Source organism: Rhinolophus sinicus, linkage group LG05, assembly GCF_036562045.2.
Source record: "Rhinolophus sinicus isolate RSC01 linkage group LG05, ASM3656204v1, whole genome shotgun sequence".
NCBI lineage: Eukaryota > Metazoa > Chordata > Mammalia > Chiroptera > Rhinolophidae > Rhinolophus > Rhinolophus sinicus.
Genome location: NC_133755.1, coordinates 66,346,879 through 66,368,491, shown reverse-complemented (window position 1 = coordinate 66,368,491; position 21,613 = coordinate 66,346,879). Strand labels below are relative to the sequence as shown.

At 36.6% G+C, this 21,613-nt stretch overlaps 1 protein-coding gene across 4 annotated transcripts in view; it reads left to right on the top strand.

Moving 5' to 3' along the window:
• Positions 1-21,613, top strand: part of REV1 (REV1 DNA directed polymerase) — a 90,975-nt gene that overhangs the window by 16,151 nt on the left and 53,211 nt on the right. For 2 of the 4 annotated variants that reach the window (XM_019753822.2, XM_019753821.2), the window contains exons 2-3: positions 8,589-8,652; positions 10,144-10,270. In XM_019753822.2, coding sequence (XP_019609381.2) covers positions 8,599-8,652; positions 10,144-10,270 — 181 coding nt within the window. In that variant the 5' untranslated portion in view covers positions 8,589-8,598. Of the gene's footprint in view, positions 1-8,588; positions 8,653-10,139; positions 10,271-14,828; positions 14,903-16,149; positions 16,206-21,613 lie in introns of those variants that run through there. The other 2 variants (XM_074332372.1, XM_019753824.2) reach the window with 2 other exon arrangements.

The following is a 21,613-nucleotide window of genomic DNA, read 5'->3' as shown; positions in this document are numbered from 1 at the left end:
TTTACATTCCTACCAACAGTGCACAAGGCTTCTAATTTTTTCACATCCTTGCTAATGTTTGATATTCTCTGTTTTCTTGATAGTAGCCATCCTAATGGGTGTGAGGTGGTATCTCATTGTGGTTTCCATTTGCATTTCCCTGATGCTTAGTGATATTGAGCATCTTGTCATGTGCTTATTGGCCATTTGTATGTCTTTAGAGGAATCTATTCAGATCCTCTGTCCATTTTTAAAATTGGTTTATTTGTTTTTTATTGTTGAGTTGTAGGCTTTCTTTATATATTCTGGGTATTAATCCCTTATCAGATAGATGGTTTTCAAATATTTTCTCCCCTTCTGTGGGTTGCTTTTTTACTTAGTTGATTGTGTCCTTTTGATATATAGAAGTTTTAATTTTGATGCAGTCTTATCTGTTTTTCCTTTTGTCGCCTATGCTTTTGATGTCATATCCAAGAAATTACTGTCAAATCCAATGTCATGAAGCTTTTCTCCTATGTTTTCTTCTAAGAGTTTTATAATTTTAGGTCTTACATTTAGGTCTTTGATCCATTTTGAGTTACTTTTTGTGTGTCTTGTAAGGCAAAGGTTCAGCTTCATTCTTTAGCATGTGGACATACAGTTTTCCCAGAGTCATATATTGAAAAGGCTGTTCTTTCCCTCATTGAATGGTTGTGGAGAAGTCCTTTTAAATACACATGTCCCTGGGATGGAACATACCTTAAGCCAGTTATTAACCAGTTCCTTAATTGTTAGTAAATGCCTTAGCAGAAAATTGACAGCTAACTAAGGTAAAGAACAAGACAATGAAGAAGAAAAGTGGTGTTGAGTAGCCGCAATATGGGAGGGAGCCAAAGGTAAACGTTTTGTTTCACCCTTGCCTAGTGATGGTCTGGGTGGCCGCAGGCTGCTTTCTTTGCATTCATGTCATATTCATGAATAATTATACTACTGTAATATGCACATTCATTCATTCGTTGCATGTTCATTTGTATATAACAATTCATTTTGCAACTGTTTCTTAAGTAACTGAAGATAAACTCATACGTGTAGATATGACTACCATAATGAGACTGAATAAAAGCCACTCAAAGTCATCTTCATTACTTAATAGTATACTTTATAGAGTTACAAATGTGTAACCAGCAGATTAACACTGATGAATGTTTATTTAAGGGCATTTTCTGGATATGTAGTGGGAATTGAGTGGTGTGTGATGAACTGTTTGGAACCTTCTAATGTGAATAATTCTTGAGGAAATAGATGAAATACTGCTTTTGCATGAAGGTGATTGCTCCATGTGATTAACATCATTCCAGGGGTAGATATTAAACTCCATAAATAATCAGTAAAAAGAAACAATGGAAGTTCTCTTTAGTGGGATTTTGATGAGCCTCTTTTTTTTTCTCCCCTTCTTCTACCTCCCCCCCAACTCCGGTTCAAGCTGTTGTGTCTCAGCCTAGTTGTAGGACACAGCTCCCTGGCCCCTGCTGGGATTATGAGCCTTGCGCTCCCCCGGCTGAGGCAGTTGGTCACTGGTCATCGGTCAGCCGTTCACAGTGGCTCACGGCAGCTCTCACCGGCTGCCGGCCGCTCACGTTGGACTTCGGTGTTAGGAGCATGGCACTCCAACCACCTGAGCCACTGGGCCGGCCCTGATGAGCCTCTTAAAATGCACATTGGAAGTCCAGAGTGAAACAATAACAGTGTGCTCCAGCAAAAGATGAAATAAACTTAAGGGAAAAGTATGCATACATAATTTTGATACAGTTTTTTAATAAGCAGGACCTTCATGAGACTCCTCATAGAACATCCCTACGAGGAGAATGGAAGACTCAGGAAATCTTCCATTGTAGGTGTTCAGGGTCCCTGGGCTCATTATAGGTAGAGCTGCTCTCCCTGGTCTTAAACTTGGCTCTCCCGGCTGGCTGTTCATGTGGACACGGGGGCCTGACCTGACTGCACCGACAGCCTCTAATCTGGTTGGTCTTTTTTATTTCATTGCTTGAGGACTTATGGGTGAGTTTAGCTGATGACCCTTTCAAGGATTGTGACATTTACTTTTTGTAGTCACGTATAGAAACACAGGACAGAGCCCATAGTTTTTAGACTTAGGTTTTAGTTCATTAGTTGTAGTTCTCATGTTTTCCAATTTGAGCTTTTTCTTCAAAAATACTGTTATTCAGACCTTAAATAATCTAAAACTTACAAAAGCAGGGCTGCCAAAATTGAAGTGGGTTCAGAGAGTGGAATCTTACTTGATTGTTGTTTTGCCCCCAACTCTTGTTTCCTCCCGCCACATGCACCCTGCACCCAGCTCATGGCCCCATAGGGACTCTACTCTGTGCTAATCAGTGAGACCTCGTTTTATAGGTGGAGGTGAGAGCCTCAATGCTGTTGGACTCACCCCAAATCATATAGCGAGGCAGGCGTGGAACTGGGATGAGAGCCCAGATCTTGTGTCACTGAATCTATTGCTCTTCCATTATGTGGTAGACCATTGACTTATTTAAAATAACCGTGTTGTGTACTTCACAATCTTCAGAAGGTATCCACATAATATGCTCTCATTTGATTTCCACTCTGGTCTGGCAGAGTAGATTAATATCATAGTGTTTGTTAGTATAATAGTGAGTGAGTAGTATAATAGTATGAGTAGTGAGTAGGGCATACCCTAAATGCTGGGGCTAAGGGTACTTTTGCATATACAAATTCATTCTTCATCCATTTTTTTCATTAATTTTTTAAAATCCAGTAATTGCCTTCTACAGTAATGCTGCTGGATAAGGAGAAGTTGGTAGGTTATTTTAGGTTGCACATTACAATTTCAGAAATGTTTCTCACTTTCCTTAAGGCCATGAAGCACTGGAGCTAAATTGGGAACCCAGTCTGCAAGAATTTCATCTGAAAACTAGAAGGCAATTTTTATTTACAAGTCTGCCTTGGTAATTGGATGGCTTGCCCATAAAGGGCATCCTCTTAGTGAATGGGGTTAGTCAGGACGACACATTGTGATTCAGAAGGTTGTGGGAACCGAGAGGGTAAGAACAGAGAGAGTTTTATTTCTGAGGGTTATTTCTGTCCAGCTGTGAAATCCTGACATACTGCCCTCCTCCATGCTAGGGAAAGTCCTATTTGAAGAAGTAAATCAGCTAGAGTGGAGAACTCTTGCCCTGGATATGGCTTCAGAGGCATTGGCAAAGCCCCTTTTTTGAAGATCCTTCCTGGTTTGCAGAAACATAAGCCTTTATGGCATACCAGTTTCCGAGAATACTGTTTTATGTTGGCTACTTTCTGATTTCACACTACTAGGGAAGCACTGGAGTCTTTAGAACCCTCTAAAGGATTTATACTTAATCCCACCTGTTGTGTGGTTCTTGTTAGCACCAAAAGTGTGTGTATCATTTGCTAATCTTGTCTGTGTGCCACTTTTGGGGGGACAGAGTGTTTATCATATTGCTCTCCATTAAACAGTACGGAGTTCTATTGTCAGTCTTTGGAAAGCTGTTTTAAAGCAAGAGAAATAGTAGATTAAACTAAATATGCAAGGTAGAATTTTGAATATTGATACATTGGGGTACACTGTACTTGGGACATATTACTGTTGCTACCATGCTTTACATATACGTTCATTTTCTTTATTCAACAGGAACTTATTGACTTCCTATCATATACAAGATTAATGGCAATTTTTTATGTATAACATATTCTTCATATTTCCGTTCTAAAATGTTTGGAGTATCAAAAAGGAAATGAATGTGGGTCTAACCAAAATGAGTGCCGTATGAACAGTCGTTGATGCTATGCACATATCAACAGCAGTGTGATAAACCTACTTACCGTTTACATCCTGTCACCTGAGTGTCAGCCTTTTATTTGGCTGTACAGTTCAGGTTTGCAGGTAGCTATGCTGCATGCCAGGTAGGTCTGTTCTTGCTCTTAGCCAGCATTATAGATCTGGGTCACGTAGTTTGCTTTGTGCTCCAGGGTTTGTTTGTTTTTCCCCTTACTCTTCCAGTCTAAATTCTTTCCCTTAAGTGTATAGGGCTAGTTTAAAACTCATACAAAAATGCCTCTTTCATTTGTCTCGGTAGTTCCTAGTACAGTACAGTGCTTTACACACAGTCGTATTCTGTGATCTAAGGTCGTCTAGTGTGGTGTCTCTTAGACATGAGCTCTGGATTACTTCTTAGACGCCATAATTATCTGTGCTAAATGTAATCTACAGCTGTATACAGAACTATCTAGCATCTGTCATCTGACAAAAAAAAGTTGCACAGTTGATGTCATCCAACAGTGACAGGGCTGATCAGTTACCACTCCTGGTGTTCAGTAAAGGCCAGATGTACAGTTAGGTTTTTACTCCGAATATATTGTCATAGGCCATCTTAGTCTATACGTAGATTATTTAAATGAATTTGCTATAGAAAAAGTTGCCTTAAACCTTTCTGAAATAAGTAAAGGGGTCAGCATGAACCACAGCTGAAGAGCACCAGCACTGTACACAGGCACATTCCTGCAGCTGAAGGATACGGATGTAGTGGTTTTCACTTTTCATATTTAATTTCTGAAAATAGGCCTTGAATGTGTCTTGTGTAGAGCACCAAAGGGAACTGTGAAAGGATTTCAATCTAAAATTGAACCAAAAGGTATGAGAAGGAGAATCTTGTGCAAGTATCTTGTAGAAGAACGAACTTAAGAACGGCGATACTGATTTCCTGTAAATGCCTGATGTACAGAACACTGAGACTTAGCTCCTGACCAGTGAACATCTGCCGAGAATTGCTCCTCATCCTCAAGCCAGTGAATTTGCTGCTTGGACTCTGGCTGGACTCCCCCTCTTTACACTCTGTGCCCATAAATATAGCTCCCTCACCTCCAATCCCTCAACGGACTCGCCTGTAGCTTGCTACAGCATGCAGTTCCTCTGCCATTCCCAAATAAACTCAAGTTTCTGGTAATTCGAGCTTTCCTCAGTTTACCTCTTTATTTAGGTTGACAGAACTCAAGTACCCAAACCTCTTAGAGTTATAGTAAGAGACCCAGATAATACTGTAATTGAGACCCAGAGAAATGAAAATTGACCAGAGATCGGTGAAGCCAGTTAGTGGCTGAGACTGGACTGGAAATGGTTGCCTGTACCCCTAGTCTTTTCTCATGATCTTTTATTCACTTGTGCTGTATATTATGCTACAAGCTATAACTGATTGTCATTATTGTATCTTTATTCAGTCAGTATTTGACATTGATGTACCCAGATAGTTACTGTTTTCCTTGCTGCATTTTTTTCTGCAGTTTTGACCTTCCATGTAAGAGAATTTTCCCTCCATCTGAGAGATATCCTTTAGGGTTTCCTTTAGTGCAAGTTTGCTCGTGGCATTAGCTTCTGTTTTTATTTGCCTGAAATACCTTTATTTCCTCATTGTTGACTGAATTTTTTTCTGGGTATAGAATTCTAAGTTAGTTAGTATTTCCTTTCAGCTCTGTTGTTTTCTAGCTCTGTTGTTTCTATTAAAGAAACAGCTGTTCAATTTTTGCTCCTTGGAGTATTTTGAATGGAATCTCCCTGTTCTTCCCAGTCATGGCAGCTTTTAAGATTTTTTCTGTCTTTGTTTTTCCATACTTTCATTTGTCTAGATAAAGATTTCTTTCGATTTTTTTCGGCTAGGGACTCATTGGGCTTTTTGAATTTGTGGCTTGATGTCTTTAATGAGTTTTAGAATGTTTTAGTCATAATTTCTTCAAATATAACTGCTTTTCTCCTCCTTTCCCCCCAAATTTACTTGTTAGACCTTCTCAGGTATCCTCTGTATCTCTTTCCCCACCCATGTTCTCCATCCTTTTGTGCCACTGCTTTATCGGGATATTTTCTTAATGACTTAGTTTTCAGCTGTTCTTTATTTGCTCTTATCTGTTAACTTACTCTTACCTATTGCTAGTATTGTATCTTTCAATTCTATTTTTAGCATTTAGTTACTTTGTATATTTTATAGTTCTTTACCAATATTCCAATACTTGTCTTTTATTTCCTTGAGCACAGTAAGCATAGTTAGTTTAAAGTCTATTTTAATTTGACTATGTAGAGTTTATTTTGTTGTTCCTGTTGGTTCTCACTCATGTGATCTTGCTTCTTTGTGTGCCTGGTTATTTTTATTTGCGTGCCAGACATTCTAATTGCAAAATTGTTTGCGGAAGGATGTACAGTTTAGGATGTTGTTGTCATTCTGACTGAGGATTTACATTTGTGCCACCACATGCTCTGGGCACTGGCAGTCCAGGATTACCTCAGTTTGCTTTCAAAGACTGAAATAGTCTAAGGCAAAATACATGTTCTGCAAAGTGTGGTCTTCCTACTGTCAGCTCACTCTCACGACTAGGGTCCTCATCCCAAGTGTGCCGATTTATATCTTTGGAAAACCCTTGAACTCCAACTTCTGTTCCCTTAGCACTGTGCTTCTCAGAAACATTGCCCAGCCTCTCACCCACTCTTCTAGAATTGACAAATACCCTCAGAGGAGAAGCTGTCCCAGTTTGGGAAGAAGAGGGAAGGTGAGGTGGCTGGTGTCCTTTGTCATCTTCTAAATCTTGGCCCAGTAATTTTTCATTGTTTGCTAAGGCCTTCTTTGCCTTGAGGCAAGTTTTTAAAAACAATGTTTTGTGTAGCTTTCCTCTTCCTCAGCAGGAAGGTTGGTCCAAATTATCTAGTTTACTATTTGTTACGGGATTTTCCCAAAAGTAGGATTTGAATGTGTAAAATGAAGTATGTTTCTTGTTTCCTTTTCCCCTTTTCTTGATCTTATTTGAATCCTGGACCAACGGGAGTTTGTTGTACATGGGTCAAATTAGAGGAAATGATAAAATTACTATTTTCACTCCTTCATTTCTTTTACTTTTCAAACCTTTAAACATTTGTCTGGGACAGCTTTATTACTTGGGAATGGGGAAAGAACCTTTAAAATCATTTTTTTTGTTTGTTTGTTTTTTTATTTATTACAGCTTTGTTTCATACTTGCCTACCCTCATTAAGCCATTGATAAGAATTTTCTTACTGGCCTTTCACAATAGATACCTCTAATAGATCTTAAGTGAGGCTCTTAAATAATTGGGAAAATGAATTAAACTTTAAAAATATGTTTTCTTTAATTTACCTCATTTAACAGATTAATTGTTCAATTTAATTTTTGTGAGTATGCAGCGTTAACCTGTAATGGCCAGAACTTCCAGACTCTTCACTTGTTAGAGCAGATGTATGGGCTCAGTTTATATGAAGTCAAGAACTTTGTTAGCACATTTCCCTGACTCCTCTATGGTAAGGGAGAAGTCTTGAGGGACTGGACAAAGCCTCTTTTGAAAACAAGAATTTAGCAGAGCAAAGATGGCAGTTCTGGGACTCATGATGAACACTGGGGAGCCGTGCCCCTACGTTGTCAGCCTTCAAAAAAACAAAACTCTTCTCTCCCTCAGCACCTAATCAGGGTTAATCACTTTGCCTCCGGTTTTTAGAGCTCATGTTCCTGTCTCTCTGTTGAATTTAACTCTTTGAGCATCTCTCTACATATCTTTTAGGCACCTTTTAAGAGTAGACAGAAAAATTCATAATTAATATAAATGTCAGCAAGGAGAAACTATACATCTCACAATATACCAAAAATAGACATATTTGAAAGACAGTATCTGCTGATGTGTGTGAATAAAGTGTCATGTTTTAAGGTATTCAGTAACAAATTTTTATAAACCGTATCAAAGCTGATTTGACTTGGATAATGTATAAGGCTTCTCCAGTGATATATGGTAACCATTTGATATTAACCTATATCCAGTTACTAGAAGAAAAATGCCTAAATGAAGACGATGTTAATTTTGTAAAGGATAATGCAGTCATGTCTCATGATGTAGCCATTTGGGTTAGGCTTTGACTTATGAATTGTTTTATGCCTTGCTAGCCACTAAGGCAGCTGACACTTGAGATGATATGTCATTGGTCATGTTGATGATTTTATAACTCAGTTGGTCAAGTGTTGCCTTAAGGAAAATGCCAGAATTACTAGTTTATTATCAGTGATAGTCTTTTGCATGATATCCCCTTAGATGCATTGTTTTAATTGACTTCTTTTAGAGATTTTTGTGTCGATGAATTACACTATGAGTGCCCTCTTAAGTGTCCAGTATGTAATAGCAACGACAGAGTTTGAGAGCCATATTATAAGTGAATTCATGAAGAAGTATATTTTCTTAGGTTCTGTTAACACTAATTAATTGTTTACAAGTAAGTGCAACAATGTTAGTCTGATTTGGTGATGTTTTATGTAAGTGGGTGTTAGGGTTGGTGCTCAGGAATGCATAAAAGTTTTTTCTGTTAAAATTTAAAGTAATTATGATTTAAAGTTGATACCTATCTATGGAGGGTGTTTTTAGGAATAAATTTGACTTGTGAATCAGGAGAATGATATGCTTTGGAAAAAGTTTTCTCACTATTATACTTTTAATTTTTACGAATTCAACATTTGAATTTATGTTAATTTCTCATTTTTATTGATTGACACATTATGTTATAAAATTGACATTTTTTTTGTTTGTTTCCCCTAATACAGAAGCTCCACCATGAGACGGGGTGGATGGAGGAGGCGAGCTGAAAATGATGGCTGGGAAAACTGGGTGTGTTTTAAAAGAATAAAAATAATTATATTGAACAGTCTAGGTATTTTTCATTTTTTTAGTTTATAATGTGGTGTAAAGCATTTTCTAATTTGTAAATCACTTTAGACACCAACTCTGAGTTTTCACAGTGTGTTGAAAGATCAAACTTTAACCCCTAAACTTGCAGGATTTTATCTGAAGAAATATTCTAGTGCACAACATTTATTGTATGATAATTGTATTGCAGCATTGCTAGTAATACTGAAGTGAAAAACAGGAAAACATAGATAACCAATAATTGGGGATTGGTCAAATAAATTTTCTTTATGCAGTGGAACACTGCAACCATTATTTAGCTTTATATTTCTTAACCTGGTAAGATGGCCTTGACTAAAAATGTGTTATGTTATAAAGGAATATATATATCATATGATTCTATTATATAAAATGTGTTATGTTATAAAGGAATATATATGTCATGATTCTATATATAAAGGAATATATATATATCATATGAATCATATATATGTGATTCTATTTTTGTAAAACCACTATGCTCTGAGACAAAGAAATAAACTTTGAAAATAAAATCCCAAAATGTTAACAATGAATGGCATCATAGCTAATTTAAATTTTCTTTATATTTTCTGGGGGGGGGAATGTTTTTGACAGTGAGCATGTGGTAATCAAATAATCAGTAACAATAAAGTCATTTCCATTTTGAAAATAATAAATACCACTTCTGCCTACCTGTAACTTTATTTCAAAGACTTAATTGATAATTCTTTTTGATAAAGATAAATCAATAAAGAATTGATAATTCAAGTCAATTAGTTTATTTCAGTGTTCAGGAAAAGTGTAGCTGAATTCATAGATTTGTAGAGGTCTGTAGTAGGAAAAATAATAGTGTTTTTATATTCTTTTTGAGGTTCATGTTATCTAATGAAAATTAGTATTACTATCAAATAGATTGATTAGATCCAGAATTTAGCCACTGAATGGTTTATGTATTCTTATCTACATGTATGGAGGACTAATAGTTTGTCACACTGCTTTATTTTACTTGAAGTTATTAATTTTAAGCTTCCTATGTACAGAAGATAGTGGAATGTGAAATATACTCTTATTGACCACTTGTCAAATTTTAATTGGTTTAAACTTTGGTGTAACATTTGCTTGATTTTATAGGTAAGAATAATATTTTGTGGCAATAAAGTTACTATTCTTGACTTACGTTTTCCCTCTTTTTAAAGTAACTCATAAGAATGTGATAAAATTATTAAAAATTGAGTTGACAGAGGGAAAAGTCTTCCTTGACTTGCCTGTTTTATTGCCTTCCCTATGGTTCATGTTTAAAATTATAACTTATGTCATCATTATACCTTGGTCACTAGCACAGAATAAGGTCCGTCTTTTTTTTCTGTCTATTTATTTATAAATAGAAGTTTCTTTATAGCGGGAGAAGAAAATACAACTTGTGTGATTAGTTTACCTTTTCTTTAATTCTAGGGTGGCTATATGGCTGCCAAGGTCCAGAAATTGGAGGAACAGTTTCGATCAGATGCTGCTTTGCAGAAGGATGGAACTTCATCTACGATTTTCAGTGGAGTTGCCATCTATGTTAATGGATACACAGGTTGAGTACTTTTTACTTTTTAGGTATCCTTTTCTGGCATGCACTTGTATTAAGATTGAGAGTGGTTTGTTTTAAATTCTGTTTTTAATTATTTATCTTGTACATAAAAATGATAAAAATCCTTCACTTTTTCTTCCATCCCACCTGTATCTGCCATTGTCTTTTATTTTAATTTTTATCAAAGTACCTAGTTTTAAAAAGTCAAATGAGGTTTAAAATGAAAACTAGTAGTGGTCTTGCTTAAGTAGCTGATTGGAAGCTATCACACACATGTGGGGATTGTAAACTGTGAGCTTCAATATGGGGAATCAATAAGGCCACCTCATTGGTGAATCTCCCACTGTAATAACCCATAGGTCCTTTTGGGCTGATGGAGGAAGCGGGTGGTGTGTGTGTCAGATTTCCCGGAATCTTGCTTAAAGATGGGTGTAAACCTAGCTGCCAGCACTTTGGTTGCCAACAGAGAAGGAAAGAGCCAGAATTCTCACAGTCTAGAAAGTAGAATTCTATTTAATCTCCCTATTTTTTTTTTTTTAATCCCCTATATCACTTCTCCCCTCTGCTATGCCTGTTGTCACTGAGTCCAGTATCTGGAAGGGACAGGATAGTCTTTCTTCATCAGTGGGAGAGGGTATCTGGAATTTTGTCTCTTACACAGAATTTCAACCAGGAACTTCTTGTTTTATGACCTTTCCATGCCCACCTTTGGAAGTGCCTGCTGACTCCTAAGTTTTTCTTGGTTTCACTGGTACCAAGCAGCCTCTTCTGGGCTTCCACAAAGCCAGCTTAGCTCTTTCTCTGATCTATAAAGTCAATTACCACTAGTGTATTGGTTGTCAAATTTTACTGCCCAAGTTTCTCTTCATTCTGTTTAGGATCTCCTCTTAAGATCATTTTAGTGTATTTTTGAAGTGAATGACTGCATATATTAATATTTGTGTCAGTCTATTATATTTTTTCCCTCTCCACTTCTCAACTGGCTGATGCCTGTTTATCTTTATGGTCTCTGTTTATACAACGCTTTCCCTTGATTGGCTTTCTTCCTACTGGTGTGGCTGACGTCTCATGCTCCTGTGAGGCTGTGGTTCCTTGTATTTATCCGCATCTTAGCGTTTATATGATCTTATTATAGTTGCCTGTTATTAGATGAGAGCAAGAGCTACGTTTTGTATTTTCATTACTGCTGTATTCTCAGTGCTTCTATAGTGACTGGGTGTCACCACTCAGGAAGTACTTGTTGAATTAAAGTTGAGTTTTAATTAACTGATACATTGGCCTAGTTAAGTTTTATCAGGTATCACTGACAATGCATTTAGCCTACGAATGTTATCTTAAAATGAACTGCAGGTACAACTTTGGAAAGGTTCACATGTGATTTTTCTACTTAGGTAACCTGGAACATTTAAGCTCCACACACTTTCCCGAGATGCACTATAAAATATTTACAATATTAACAAAAATAAACATTGCTTGTTATGTTAGCTAGTTATGGCAATCCACAATTCACAGGGTACCCTTTTTCACATAAGAGGAAGAAAAAGAGATTATTTGTGGGAGGGAGAAAAAATGAGTGTTGTAGTAATCACTGCTATGGTTGAGAATCTGGAAATCTAATTCTACTTTTGTCACTAAGTTTTGTGTGACCGTAAGACATTTTCTCTTTGAACCCATTTTGTTTGGACCCATTGTTATCCCTATCCCTTGCTTTAGGGTAAGGATAATATACTGATTGTTACTCTTGTTATTGTTAGGATTATGTTACAATTCTACAGGTAAAGTTCCATTATGTAGAATTGCATAGGGACATGCAAATTGTGGTGACAATGCTTTTAGAAAAATTTTCTGTTTTAGATCAAACAGCTTTATAGATAAAACAGAATCAACAACATCTGTGTAATGAATTAGCAAGTGAAGAAAAGTGCTTTACATGCTATAAGACAAGTAGTGAAGGCTGTTTTGTTAATTCTTAACCATGCTCCCCACAGACTAATATTCCAAGTTTTCTTGGTTATTTTAAAGCTCCCAATTCTGCCCTCAGAGCTTCTTTGATAACCCTCATCTCTTCTAACCCAGTTAGCATTGAGCTTGAGCTTACAGATAAGATACCCCTGCCTTTTGGATAATCGTCCTCTGTCAACCCATTCTTTCTTCTCTTTTTTCCCCTCAAAAGCATCTTATCCTTGTTAAGGTTAACTTCTTTGCCTTCCATCCATTTTTTTATAATTAAAAAAAATTTTTTGAGATAATTGTAGAATCACATGTAATTATAAGAAGTAATACAGAGAGCTCATGAACCCTTTGCCCCAATTTCTCTCAATGGTAACAGCTTATAAACCATAGAACAATATCAATCAGAAAATTGATATTGATACAGTCAAAATACAGAGTTTCACACCACAAGGAGCCTTCATGCTGCCCTTTTATAGCCACACCTACTTCCCTTCTCTCAGCCCCTCTAACCCCTGGCAACTACTAATCTGGGCTCCTTTTCTATACTTTTTTGATTTCAAGATAACCTTTGGGATTGGCTTTTGTTACTCAACATAATGCTCTGGAGAGTCATTCAAGTTGTATGTATCAGTAATATTTTCCTTTTTATTGCTGAGTTGTATTCCATTATATGGATGTTCCACAGTTTGTTAACCATTCACCCACTGAAGAGCAGCTGGGTTATTTCCTGGTTTTGGCTATGAACATTTGTGTAAATAAGAGTGCAATTGCTGGTTACATGTTTAATATTTTTAAAAGAAACCGCTAAACTGTTTCTCAAGTGGCTGTACTATTTTATATTCCCACTAGCAAGTTATGAGTGATCCAGGTTCTCAGCATCCTTGTCAGTATTTAGTGTATTTATTTTAAATATTTTAGTAGGTATGTGGTGATATCTCATTGTGGTTTTATTTTGTAAAACAATCTCTACACGTCCTCACCAGCATTTTTGTTCTGTGTTTTAATTAATTTAGGGAGTCTAACAGATGTGTAATGGTGTCTCATTGCAGTTTTGATTTGCATTTGCCTGATGGTTAATGATGTTGAACATCCTTTCATGTGTTTATTTGCCATCTATATGTCCTCTTCAGTGCAATGTCTGTACATGTCTTTTGCCCGTTTTCTAATGGGATTTTTTGGTTTTTTTATTGTTTAGTTTTGAGAGTTCTTTATGTATTCTAGATAGTACTCCTTTGTCAAATGAGTGGTTTGCAAATATTTTCTCCCAGTCTATAGTTTGTTTTTTAACCTCTTCACACAGTTTTTTGCAGAGCAAAATTTTTAATTTTGATGAGGTCCAATTTATCAATCTTTCCTTTTATAGATTGTGCTTTTAAGTCAAAAGTCTGCTTAGCACTAGGTCCCAAAGATTTTTTTTTTCCCTAAAAATTTTATAGCTTCATGTTTTACATTTAAGTTCATGATCCATTTTGAATAATTTTGTGTGGCCTGTGAATAATATCCAGTTGCTGCTGTAGCACCATTTGTTGAAAAAGCTATTCTTCCTCCATTGCATTACTTTTGCACTTTTGTCAAAAATCAGTTGGGCATGTTTGCGTGGGTCTGTTTCTGTGTTCTCTGTTCTAGTCCATCAATTCATGTCTGTCTCTTCACCACATGATCTTGACTATTGTGTCTACATAGTAAGCTTTGATGTTGGGGAGGAGTGATTATTTACATTTTCTTCTTTGTCAAGATTGTTTTAGGTATTCTAGGACCTGTGCCTTTCCATATAAATTTTAGAATAAGCTTGTCTGTGTCTACAAAATAAATTCCTTGCAGGGATTTTGATAGGAATTACATTAACCTGTAGATCAATTTAGGAAGAATTGACATCTTTACTATGTTGAATTTTCCAATCTATGGACCTTCCATCCTATTTTACTCTAGTTGATTGAACAAATATATTTTGTATGCTGCTTGTGTGTTAGGAGTTGTGTTTGAACAGAGATGGCAGTTAATGGAGAATGTTGATTTTTGTGACAAGTAACCTCTGGGAGATAGACATGACCAGAGGGACGTGGGGGACAACACAGAAGAGCAGTAATTGACAGTTAGAGTGTATCCTTCTTCATAGAGAAATTGACTTTGTTAGCTGGGTCTTGCATAAATAGGTGTTTTCTAGCTGAAAATGAGTAAAGACATTCTTGTCCTAAATCTAACCTACATTTTCACATTTACATTTATTAATTTGATCAATAGGCTTATCTGATATTTTAGGTTTGTCTTTGTACTTTCTCGTTTCCGTGTTTCTCTTTGTGCTTTTGCCTCTGATGAAAAGCTCCTTCCATCATTTCTGTGAACTGGAATTATATTCATTCATTAAGACCCAGATTAAATTAGATTTTGTCTCCTTCCCTGTTTTAGCTATTCCATAGTTTTAGAATGTCATAGCATTATTGCTAGAAACATTTGTTTTAACACGCGAGTTTCGTCTTGTATTGTCAGGTCTTACGTATTTCGTTTTTTGGAATCAGAAAGTCCATTTTATTTAGTAGCCCCTAGCCAAACATGGATCAGAGATGTCGCCATAAGGCCTTACATTTTCTGTTTCTTCTGCCTTCTCTAGGTCTTCATCATTCAGATCTCTGCTCATATATCGCCTCCTCCAAAAGACTCTCCCTGACTTCTTATCTAAAATAGGTATACCTTGCCCTGCAGTTGCTTTCTAACCCTATCTAGATTTCTCTTCATAGACTTTATTTGTACCTGAAATGGTATTATTTATCTGACTTATGTTCTGTCTGCTCAGTGAAGTTGAAGTTCTGTGGAGCACAGATCTGAGTCTTGTCATTGCTGTATTCCAGGTGCCTAGAACCCTACCTGGCACTTACTTTGTAGGATTCTCAATAAATGTTATTCAAGTGAGTGAATGTGTAACAGGGTTTTCATTCATTTGAAAGAGTAGACCCTCATACATTGGAACGTTAAAGTATTTTAAATAAAAATATTAGCATGAGTATTGTCACTCATATGCTAATTCAACTCAGTCTTCTTGAATTTATAGTTTTTAAGAAATGAGCTGTATTTTAGGCTTACTGAATTGTAATCTCTGGGAGGTAGGCCTTGGGCATGTTTATGTGGGTGGAAACTCCCAAGGTGAGCTAGTGCTTCAGTCTAGTGAACTTTAATTGCTCTCTTCTGTGGAGTGGGATCAGGATAGGTGATACGGAAAGAGGTATTCTGGTTATTTTCTACTTTTTTTAACATGTAGATAGAAGACCAGGCCAAGTGACTTTGGTACTGCCAACGTTGGTGAAGAAGCAGGTGGATAGGCAGATGCTTGGGTATGATTTGCATAATGGACAAGGGACCGTGCAAGTGTAACAGACTTAACATTCCAAGTGATGGGGATGTGTTTGAAAACTTAACCTCATGTTAGTGTTTTCTGAGCATATGCTTGTGATTTAGGAAAAGAGTCCATTTAATGCTGATGAATCTAGTTTTTTAAAAAGGAATGCCTTCTGAGAATTATTTTCTATGGATATATACATGTCTTCCATTTCCTGTGAGACTCTGATCTTGTAAATCGAGGATGTAGGAATTTAACCTCCAACATGGGACAGACTTGCTGTATTAATACAACCCACTGTAATTTTGCCAGTGTCTGATAGGTATTTGCATCGGTTAGGTACTCCAAAATGTGTTCTCTGGGCTTTTGAAACTTCTTCCATTTTTGTTTCATTGTGGCTTTTAGTTGAATGTGGTAAGTGAGGCAGTTAGGGAGGAAAGGAGTCAAGAGAGGAAGTACGGATATTGGAGGAAGAGTAGTGGATGGGAGTCGAAGACAAAAGGGTTTGCGTAATAGCTGTGTGACTATGGACAAGTCACCTAATTTTCCTCTATTTCCTTATCAGTAACTATGCAAAATTATCTTTTCTAATTCATAGGATTGTGAGACTCAAATGAAATAATGAAGGCTATTACTACTGTAGGACCAAAGAAGGTATAAGCAGCCATTTGTCTTACTTCTTTCTGCCATGTATGTAACACAACCCGCATTTAATTAAGTTCTTTGGCTATGCAGAATGGAATGGTGACAAAACGAATGTTCTCTCAATAGAATTGTATCAAGGAAAGCTTTGTACGAGGTGTAAAAATTGTTTATAGAATTTGTTTTAACCAGATGAGCAAAACTCTTTACAAGGTGCGGCTGGAGCTGTGGGAGTGGCCTTCACGTGGCTCTTTGGTGTTATATAAGGGCATGTGCTTGACATGTGCCTTTTACTCTCACCATGGTTAGTTGTCTATTACTTACTGTGGTTTGTTTTAGTTAATCCTGAAATTTCATTACATACAGAATGTTCTGTGCGATTCACAGTAGGAATATCATGGAATATAATTTTAAACTTGATTTAGAAGGTACTTAGTATCCTAGAGTGCCTTCATTGTGTAAGGAACACCCATTATTTTATGTAAGAAAGTCTACTGAGTAGTTCAAGCTTTTAACAATGTTAGAAATCCTTTTATTGCCGTAGTGATGGTTCTTCAAACCCAGCACTTTCATCCTTGTTAGTGCCATTTGCCACTAGCCAACCTGCTATAGAAAATTGTCTGGTTTCCATTTTATTTTTTCCCCAATAGTCTACCTTAAAAAGCAGGTGGGACTAGCTAAAACAGTGATGAAAAAAAAAAAAAAGAACAGAGATAGAAGAACTAGCTCTGACATCTCAAAACCTATTATAGAAGGTTATACGCACTTAAAACTTTGTGTAACTGGTATAAAAATAGACAGATATGTGGTTTAGAGTAGCTTAGGCTATGTATATAAATTTGACATGTAAATTAGATCTCGGTGTATATATGAATTTGTTATAAATTAAATGAGTTAATATTTCTAAAACACTTAGAACAGCCTAACACATCAGCACTATATTAAATATTTTAAGTTACAGAAGAGTTTTCCATTGATCAGAGAGGAAAATGGGAGGATTATTTAATACAATTTGTTACAACAAATTGGATGACTGGAAAAAGCTTATATATCAAAATAATAGGAAATAAAACACTAAGATCCCAACTGATTAGAAGGCAGATTTCAGAAACAATATATTTCAGGAAGTAGACCTGGGAAGCAAACATAGAAGTAGGTTCCACTTCATTAATAGAGAAGTGCATAACGAATCAAGATGGGTTTTTTGCAAAGTTTATTTATTTTTAAAAATTATTACATGATTATACCCAGTATAGGCATGGATGATGAAATAACCGCTCCATTCGTTGTTGGAGTGAGAGTAGTAGTATAACGGTAGACTTCCTTTGGAAAGTGTCAATGTATGAAATATATGAACAGCCTTTGATATGCTGCCACTTTCAGTAATTACTCTAAGAGTCCATTCTAAGGCAATAAGCCTAATTGGTCCCCTAGTATACAATTTATGTAAGAGATAATCTCATCACATTGTTTTATTTAAAAGCAAAGCATTGTATAAGAATGGAAATTTAGTTATAAATTATACCATTTACAAGGTGATTTAAAACAAAAGCAAACTGTATAATTTGTAATAACAAAACTTACTGGAAATGAGGAAAGGATGTACGATGAAAAGTAGGGGATCACCCAACTTAAAAAAGAAAAGCACAGAAAACAATGCTGGAAGTAAATATATCCCCGTATTTCCTTTCTTTGGGCATAGATCTGAGTGATGTATTTTCTGCTATTTTCCAAATTCTTTTCTAGGCATCTTTTATTAGAATAGAGAATAACCTTTAAATAATTCTGAGCATTAATATTATTTGTCTTAAAAAACATGAAATGACATTAGAGCCATTTTTGCTTGTAGGCTGAAGACATTGAAATAGAAATATGCTACTGATCAGATAGGTTGCAGAAATAAGGAAAACAAATTACTGATGTAAATTTTTCTGAATACACTGTATGGTGGATTGTATTCCCCCCCTCCCCCCCCGCCCCAAAATCTGCTTGCCCTCCTGGGAGAGGATTTTACTTCCCTACTTGCTGAAGTCAGGGTTGGCCTGTTCACAAAATACGAGCAGAAATGGTATAGTGTATCACTTTGGAGATGAAGCTTTAAGAGCCAGTTTGTGCTTCAGATAGAGGTTGCTCCATCAGCCTGGACCCTGGAGTAAAGATGACATGGAACCACAGCTCCATGGACATTTTGGAGCATGAGCTAGACATGCTCCAAAATAAACCTTTGCTGTCGGTCACTGAGATTTTGAGGTCAAATGAGTATGTTACTGCAGCATAACCTGCCCTTTTCCTCTCTTAGCGAAATCTGAAATGGTAGCTAAGAGAAATATTTAAATCAAATAGTATGTTTCGCGTTGGGTCTCCTAAAGTGGTCATCTTTGGCTGTATTTTAGGTCGGGGTTGGCATACTATCTGTAAAAGTCCAGAGCTTTGTGGGCCATGCACACTCTGTCGCAGCTACTCGGGTCTGCTCTTGTCACCCCAAAGCATCCCGAGGCAACATGTGAGTGATGAGAGTGGCAGAGTTCCATTTACAAGGTCAGGTGGGCCGGGTTTGGCTGACCCTTGTTGTAGATCACCGGCTCAGAAACTTGGGGTTGCGGGGGACTTGAATCATTGTCTCTGTGAGTATCCTTCTTCGCTGTCGTCGATAAGTTGACAGACCACACTTAGCCTCTTGAAATGACTCCAGGGGTGCTCTACCTTTTGGGAGGCAAGCCAGGTCAAACAGGTGTGATTGTCTGAGTGAGCTAGCGTGCCTCTCTGTAACTTCTCTCCACTGGTCCTAGTGCTTTCTCTGGACTCCCCAGCATAGATCCAAACCCTGTCATGTCCTCTCAGTCTGGTCTTCATGCTAATTCACCCCACAACCCTCCAAAACTAGATTATTCCCAGTGTTTTGAAAGTGTGTTTTGAACCCTATGGCCACATCTTTCCCCAGGCCCCTAAAGCTTTGTTCATCTTTCCTCAGTTTATCTTAATGTAAAAATCCAGCTTAGTTTCAGGTTCAGCCCAATCAAATGTTTGTCAGTTCTATGTGCCCATAAACCTTTTTTTCTGATGTATCATATTATTCACTTGTGTTAAAAATCATTTGTAGAATCTTGACTAAATTATAAGTGGGATGCTTGAAAATATGGGTACTAAGGATACACTCATAAGTAAATAAGGTTCCTATCTCTCCAGATAACATTAAGTAATGAATGCTATTAGGTGCCTGGTTAAAGCTGCTGGTTGTTTTGAATTGGTTATCAACTTGAGTTCCAAAATGCCTTAACAGTTTCAGTCTTAAAATTACAGTATTTTTAAGTATACTGAAAACAGATAAACAAATACTCAAATATGTTATTTACCTTTTGCTGTCAGGTTAATAGTTTTTACGCAGACCTTGGAATCTTTTAAATAGTTGGAAATGTTAATAGTTCTGAAGTGTGTGAATCAGAATTTTCTCAGTACTATGCTGAAATGCAGAATGGTTATTAGCAAGTTATAAGTTGAATTTTCATAATAAAATTGTCTTATACAATACTACTTTTATTTGCTTGGTATTTTGGGGTTTCACTTGAAATAAAAGTTCTGCTATTTTAAAAAATTTAAAATCCCTGGTTTAAATGTCTCCATCTGTCTTCTTCATTAAGGCCAAGCAGTTTCTTAATTTGTTTCCTTTGGTGTTTTGTACATGACTGAACATCAGTAAATGCTTATTAGCCAGTATGACTTGGCTTGAGGTCTGTAGAGGACTCTTCCTGGTTGATTTTTACTGTACTTCTCTGATGACATTGGTCAGGGCCTTGCATACATTGAATCATAAATGGAATAAATTCTTGAGGTGCATAGTCTGACCTACATGAAGTAGAGTAGAACTGTCCCACCTTGTTCTGCCCTCCACATTGGGCATCATCCGACAAAACTGTTTTGAGGGAAAAGAGCCTCGTGGGGCTAAATTTTAAACAAAGGAACAGACATTTGTTTAACTCAGGTATTTGAGACTTCTTTTTCCCATGTTGCCATTGTACCAGTTCCCCTACATCCTAAAATGGTACAGTTGTTTTAAAATAAAGTGGGCAACCTTAATTTTGAGTTAGATTTTTCTCATTGAGGTATTTTTTGACCAAAATTCCTTTGTCTCTTGCATAAGTTAACAACTTTCCCCATTCTGATGCCCAAGAAATGTGGCCACCTGTGTTCTTCATTATCAAGCCCTGCATTGCAGTACTGTGCAGACAGCTGAGCGCAGTCAGCGGCACACCCACCTCCCCCTACGTAGAGGAGACAGACCCTCTTCTCTTCAGTCAGTCAGCACTCCGGTGGTGTTTTATTGGCTGAGTTACCAACACTGTCCTTAGAAAGTGTATCGTTACAGGTTTGCAAAGCTTTCTAAGATATTTGTAAGTTTCTTAAATTGTACCATCCTTTCAGTGTGAAATACAGTTTTAAATGAAAAGCATTTTCTTGTTGATCAGTTGTTCTTTGCTGGATCTTGTGTTTTGTCAAGAAAGGGTGCACATTATAAGTGTACATAGCAAAGAAAGGGGAGTATGTGTCTTCTCAAGATGTAAGATAGTTATAGAACCTGTTTTTAAATTTGTTCAGACTTGAAAACGTTGCTGTATTACAGTCCCCTTTTATTTGAAGTTGGTCTGCTTTACAAAACCATGCAGGGTACTGAAGGAGCTAAGAATTTTGGCTTCAAAGGATGTAATGAGAAACACTCATCATTTCACTTCTGTTGAAATATTATAGTAAGTTTTCATGTAGCAAATTCTAGTTCTCCAGTTAGAGTATCAAAGTTTTAAAAAGTTAGAGAAGTTGATTGAGTGTGTGCTGATTCTAGGATTAATATAGAAATTTTTATTCTGCAAGTGGCTCCCTTTATTTTTATTGATCTTTTGCATAAAAACTTTTTTTCTGCAGTGCAGAATATGGATTTTTTAAAAAATTAATTGAGGTAATAAATTGGAGAATAAGCATGGGATCAGAAGACAAGAGTTTAATTCCAGGTCTTTTGTATTTATTAGCTAATCCCATCTTTTCTTACAGCTGAGGTTTTTAACCTATTTAATTTCCACAAGCATCTCTAAAATGGTAGTAGTAATAAGAGTGTTTTATCAAGCTCTCACAATTATGGGTTTTGCAGAATTGAAAATTAAATATGGCTAAAATTCAAGTTAATATTAACGTGAGTGATACTGTTTTGCTGAAACAAAATTGCTGCTTACAGTGCATATGTGGTACTAACTAGTACATTGTGTATTCTTTTGTGTTTGGAATGGCTGCCCAAGTGTGGTTTTTAAAAAAGTTTTTAATTATGATAAATTATACATAACATAAAGTACCACTTGAACCATTTTTAAGTTTATAGTTCAGTAGTGTTAGCTATATTCACCTTGTTTTGCAACTGGTCCCCAGAGCCTTTCCTT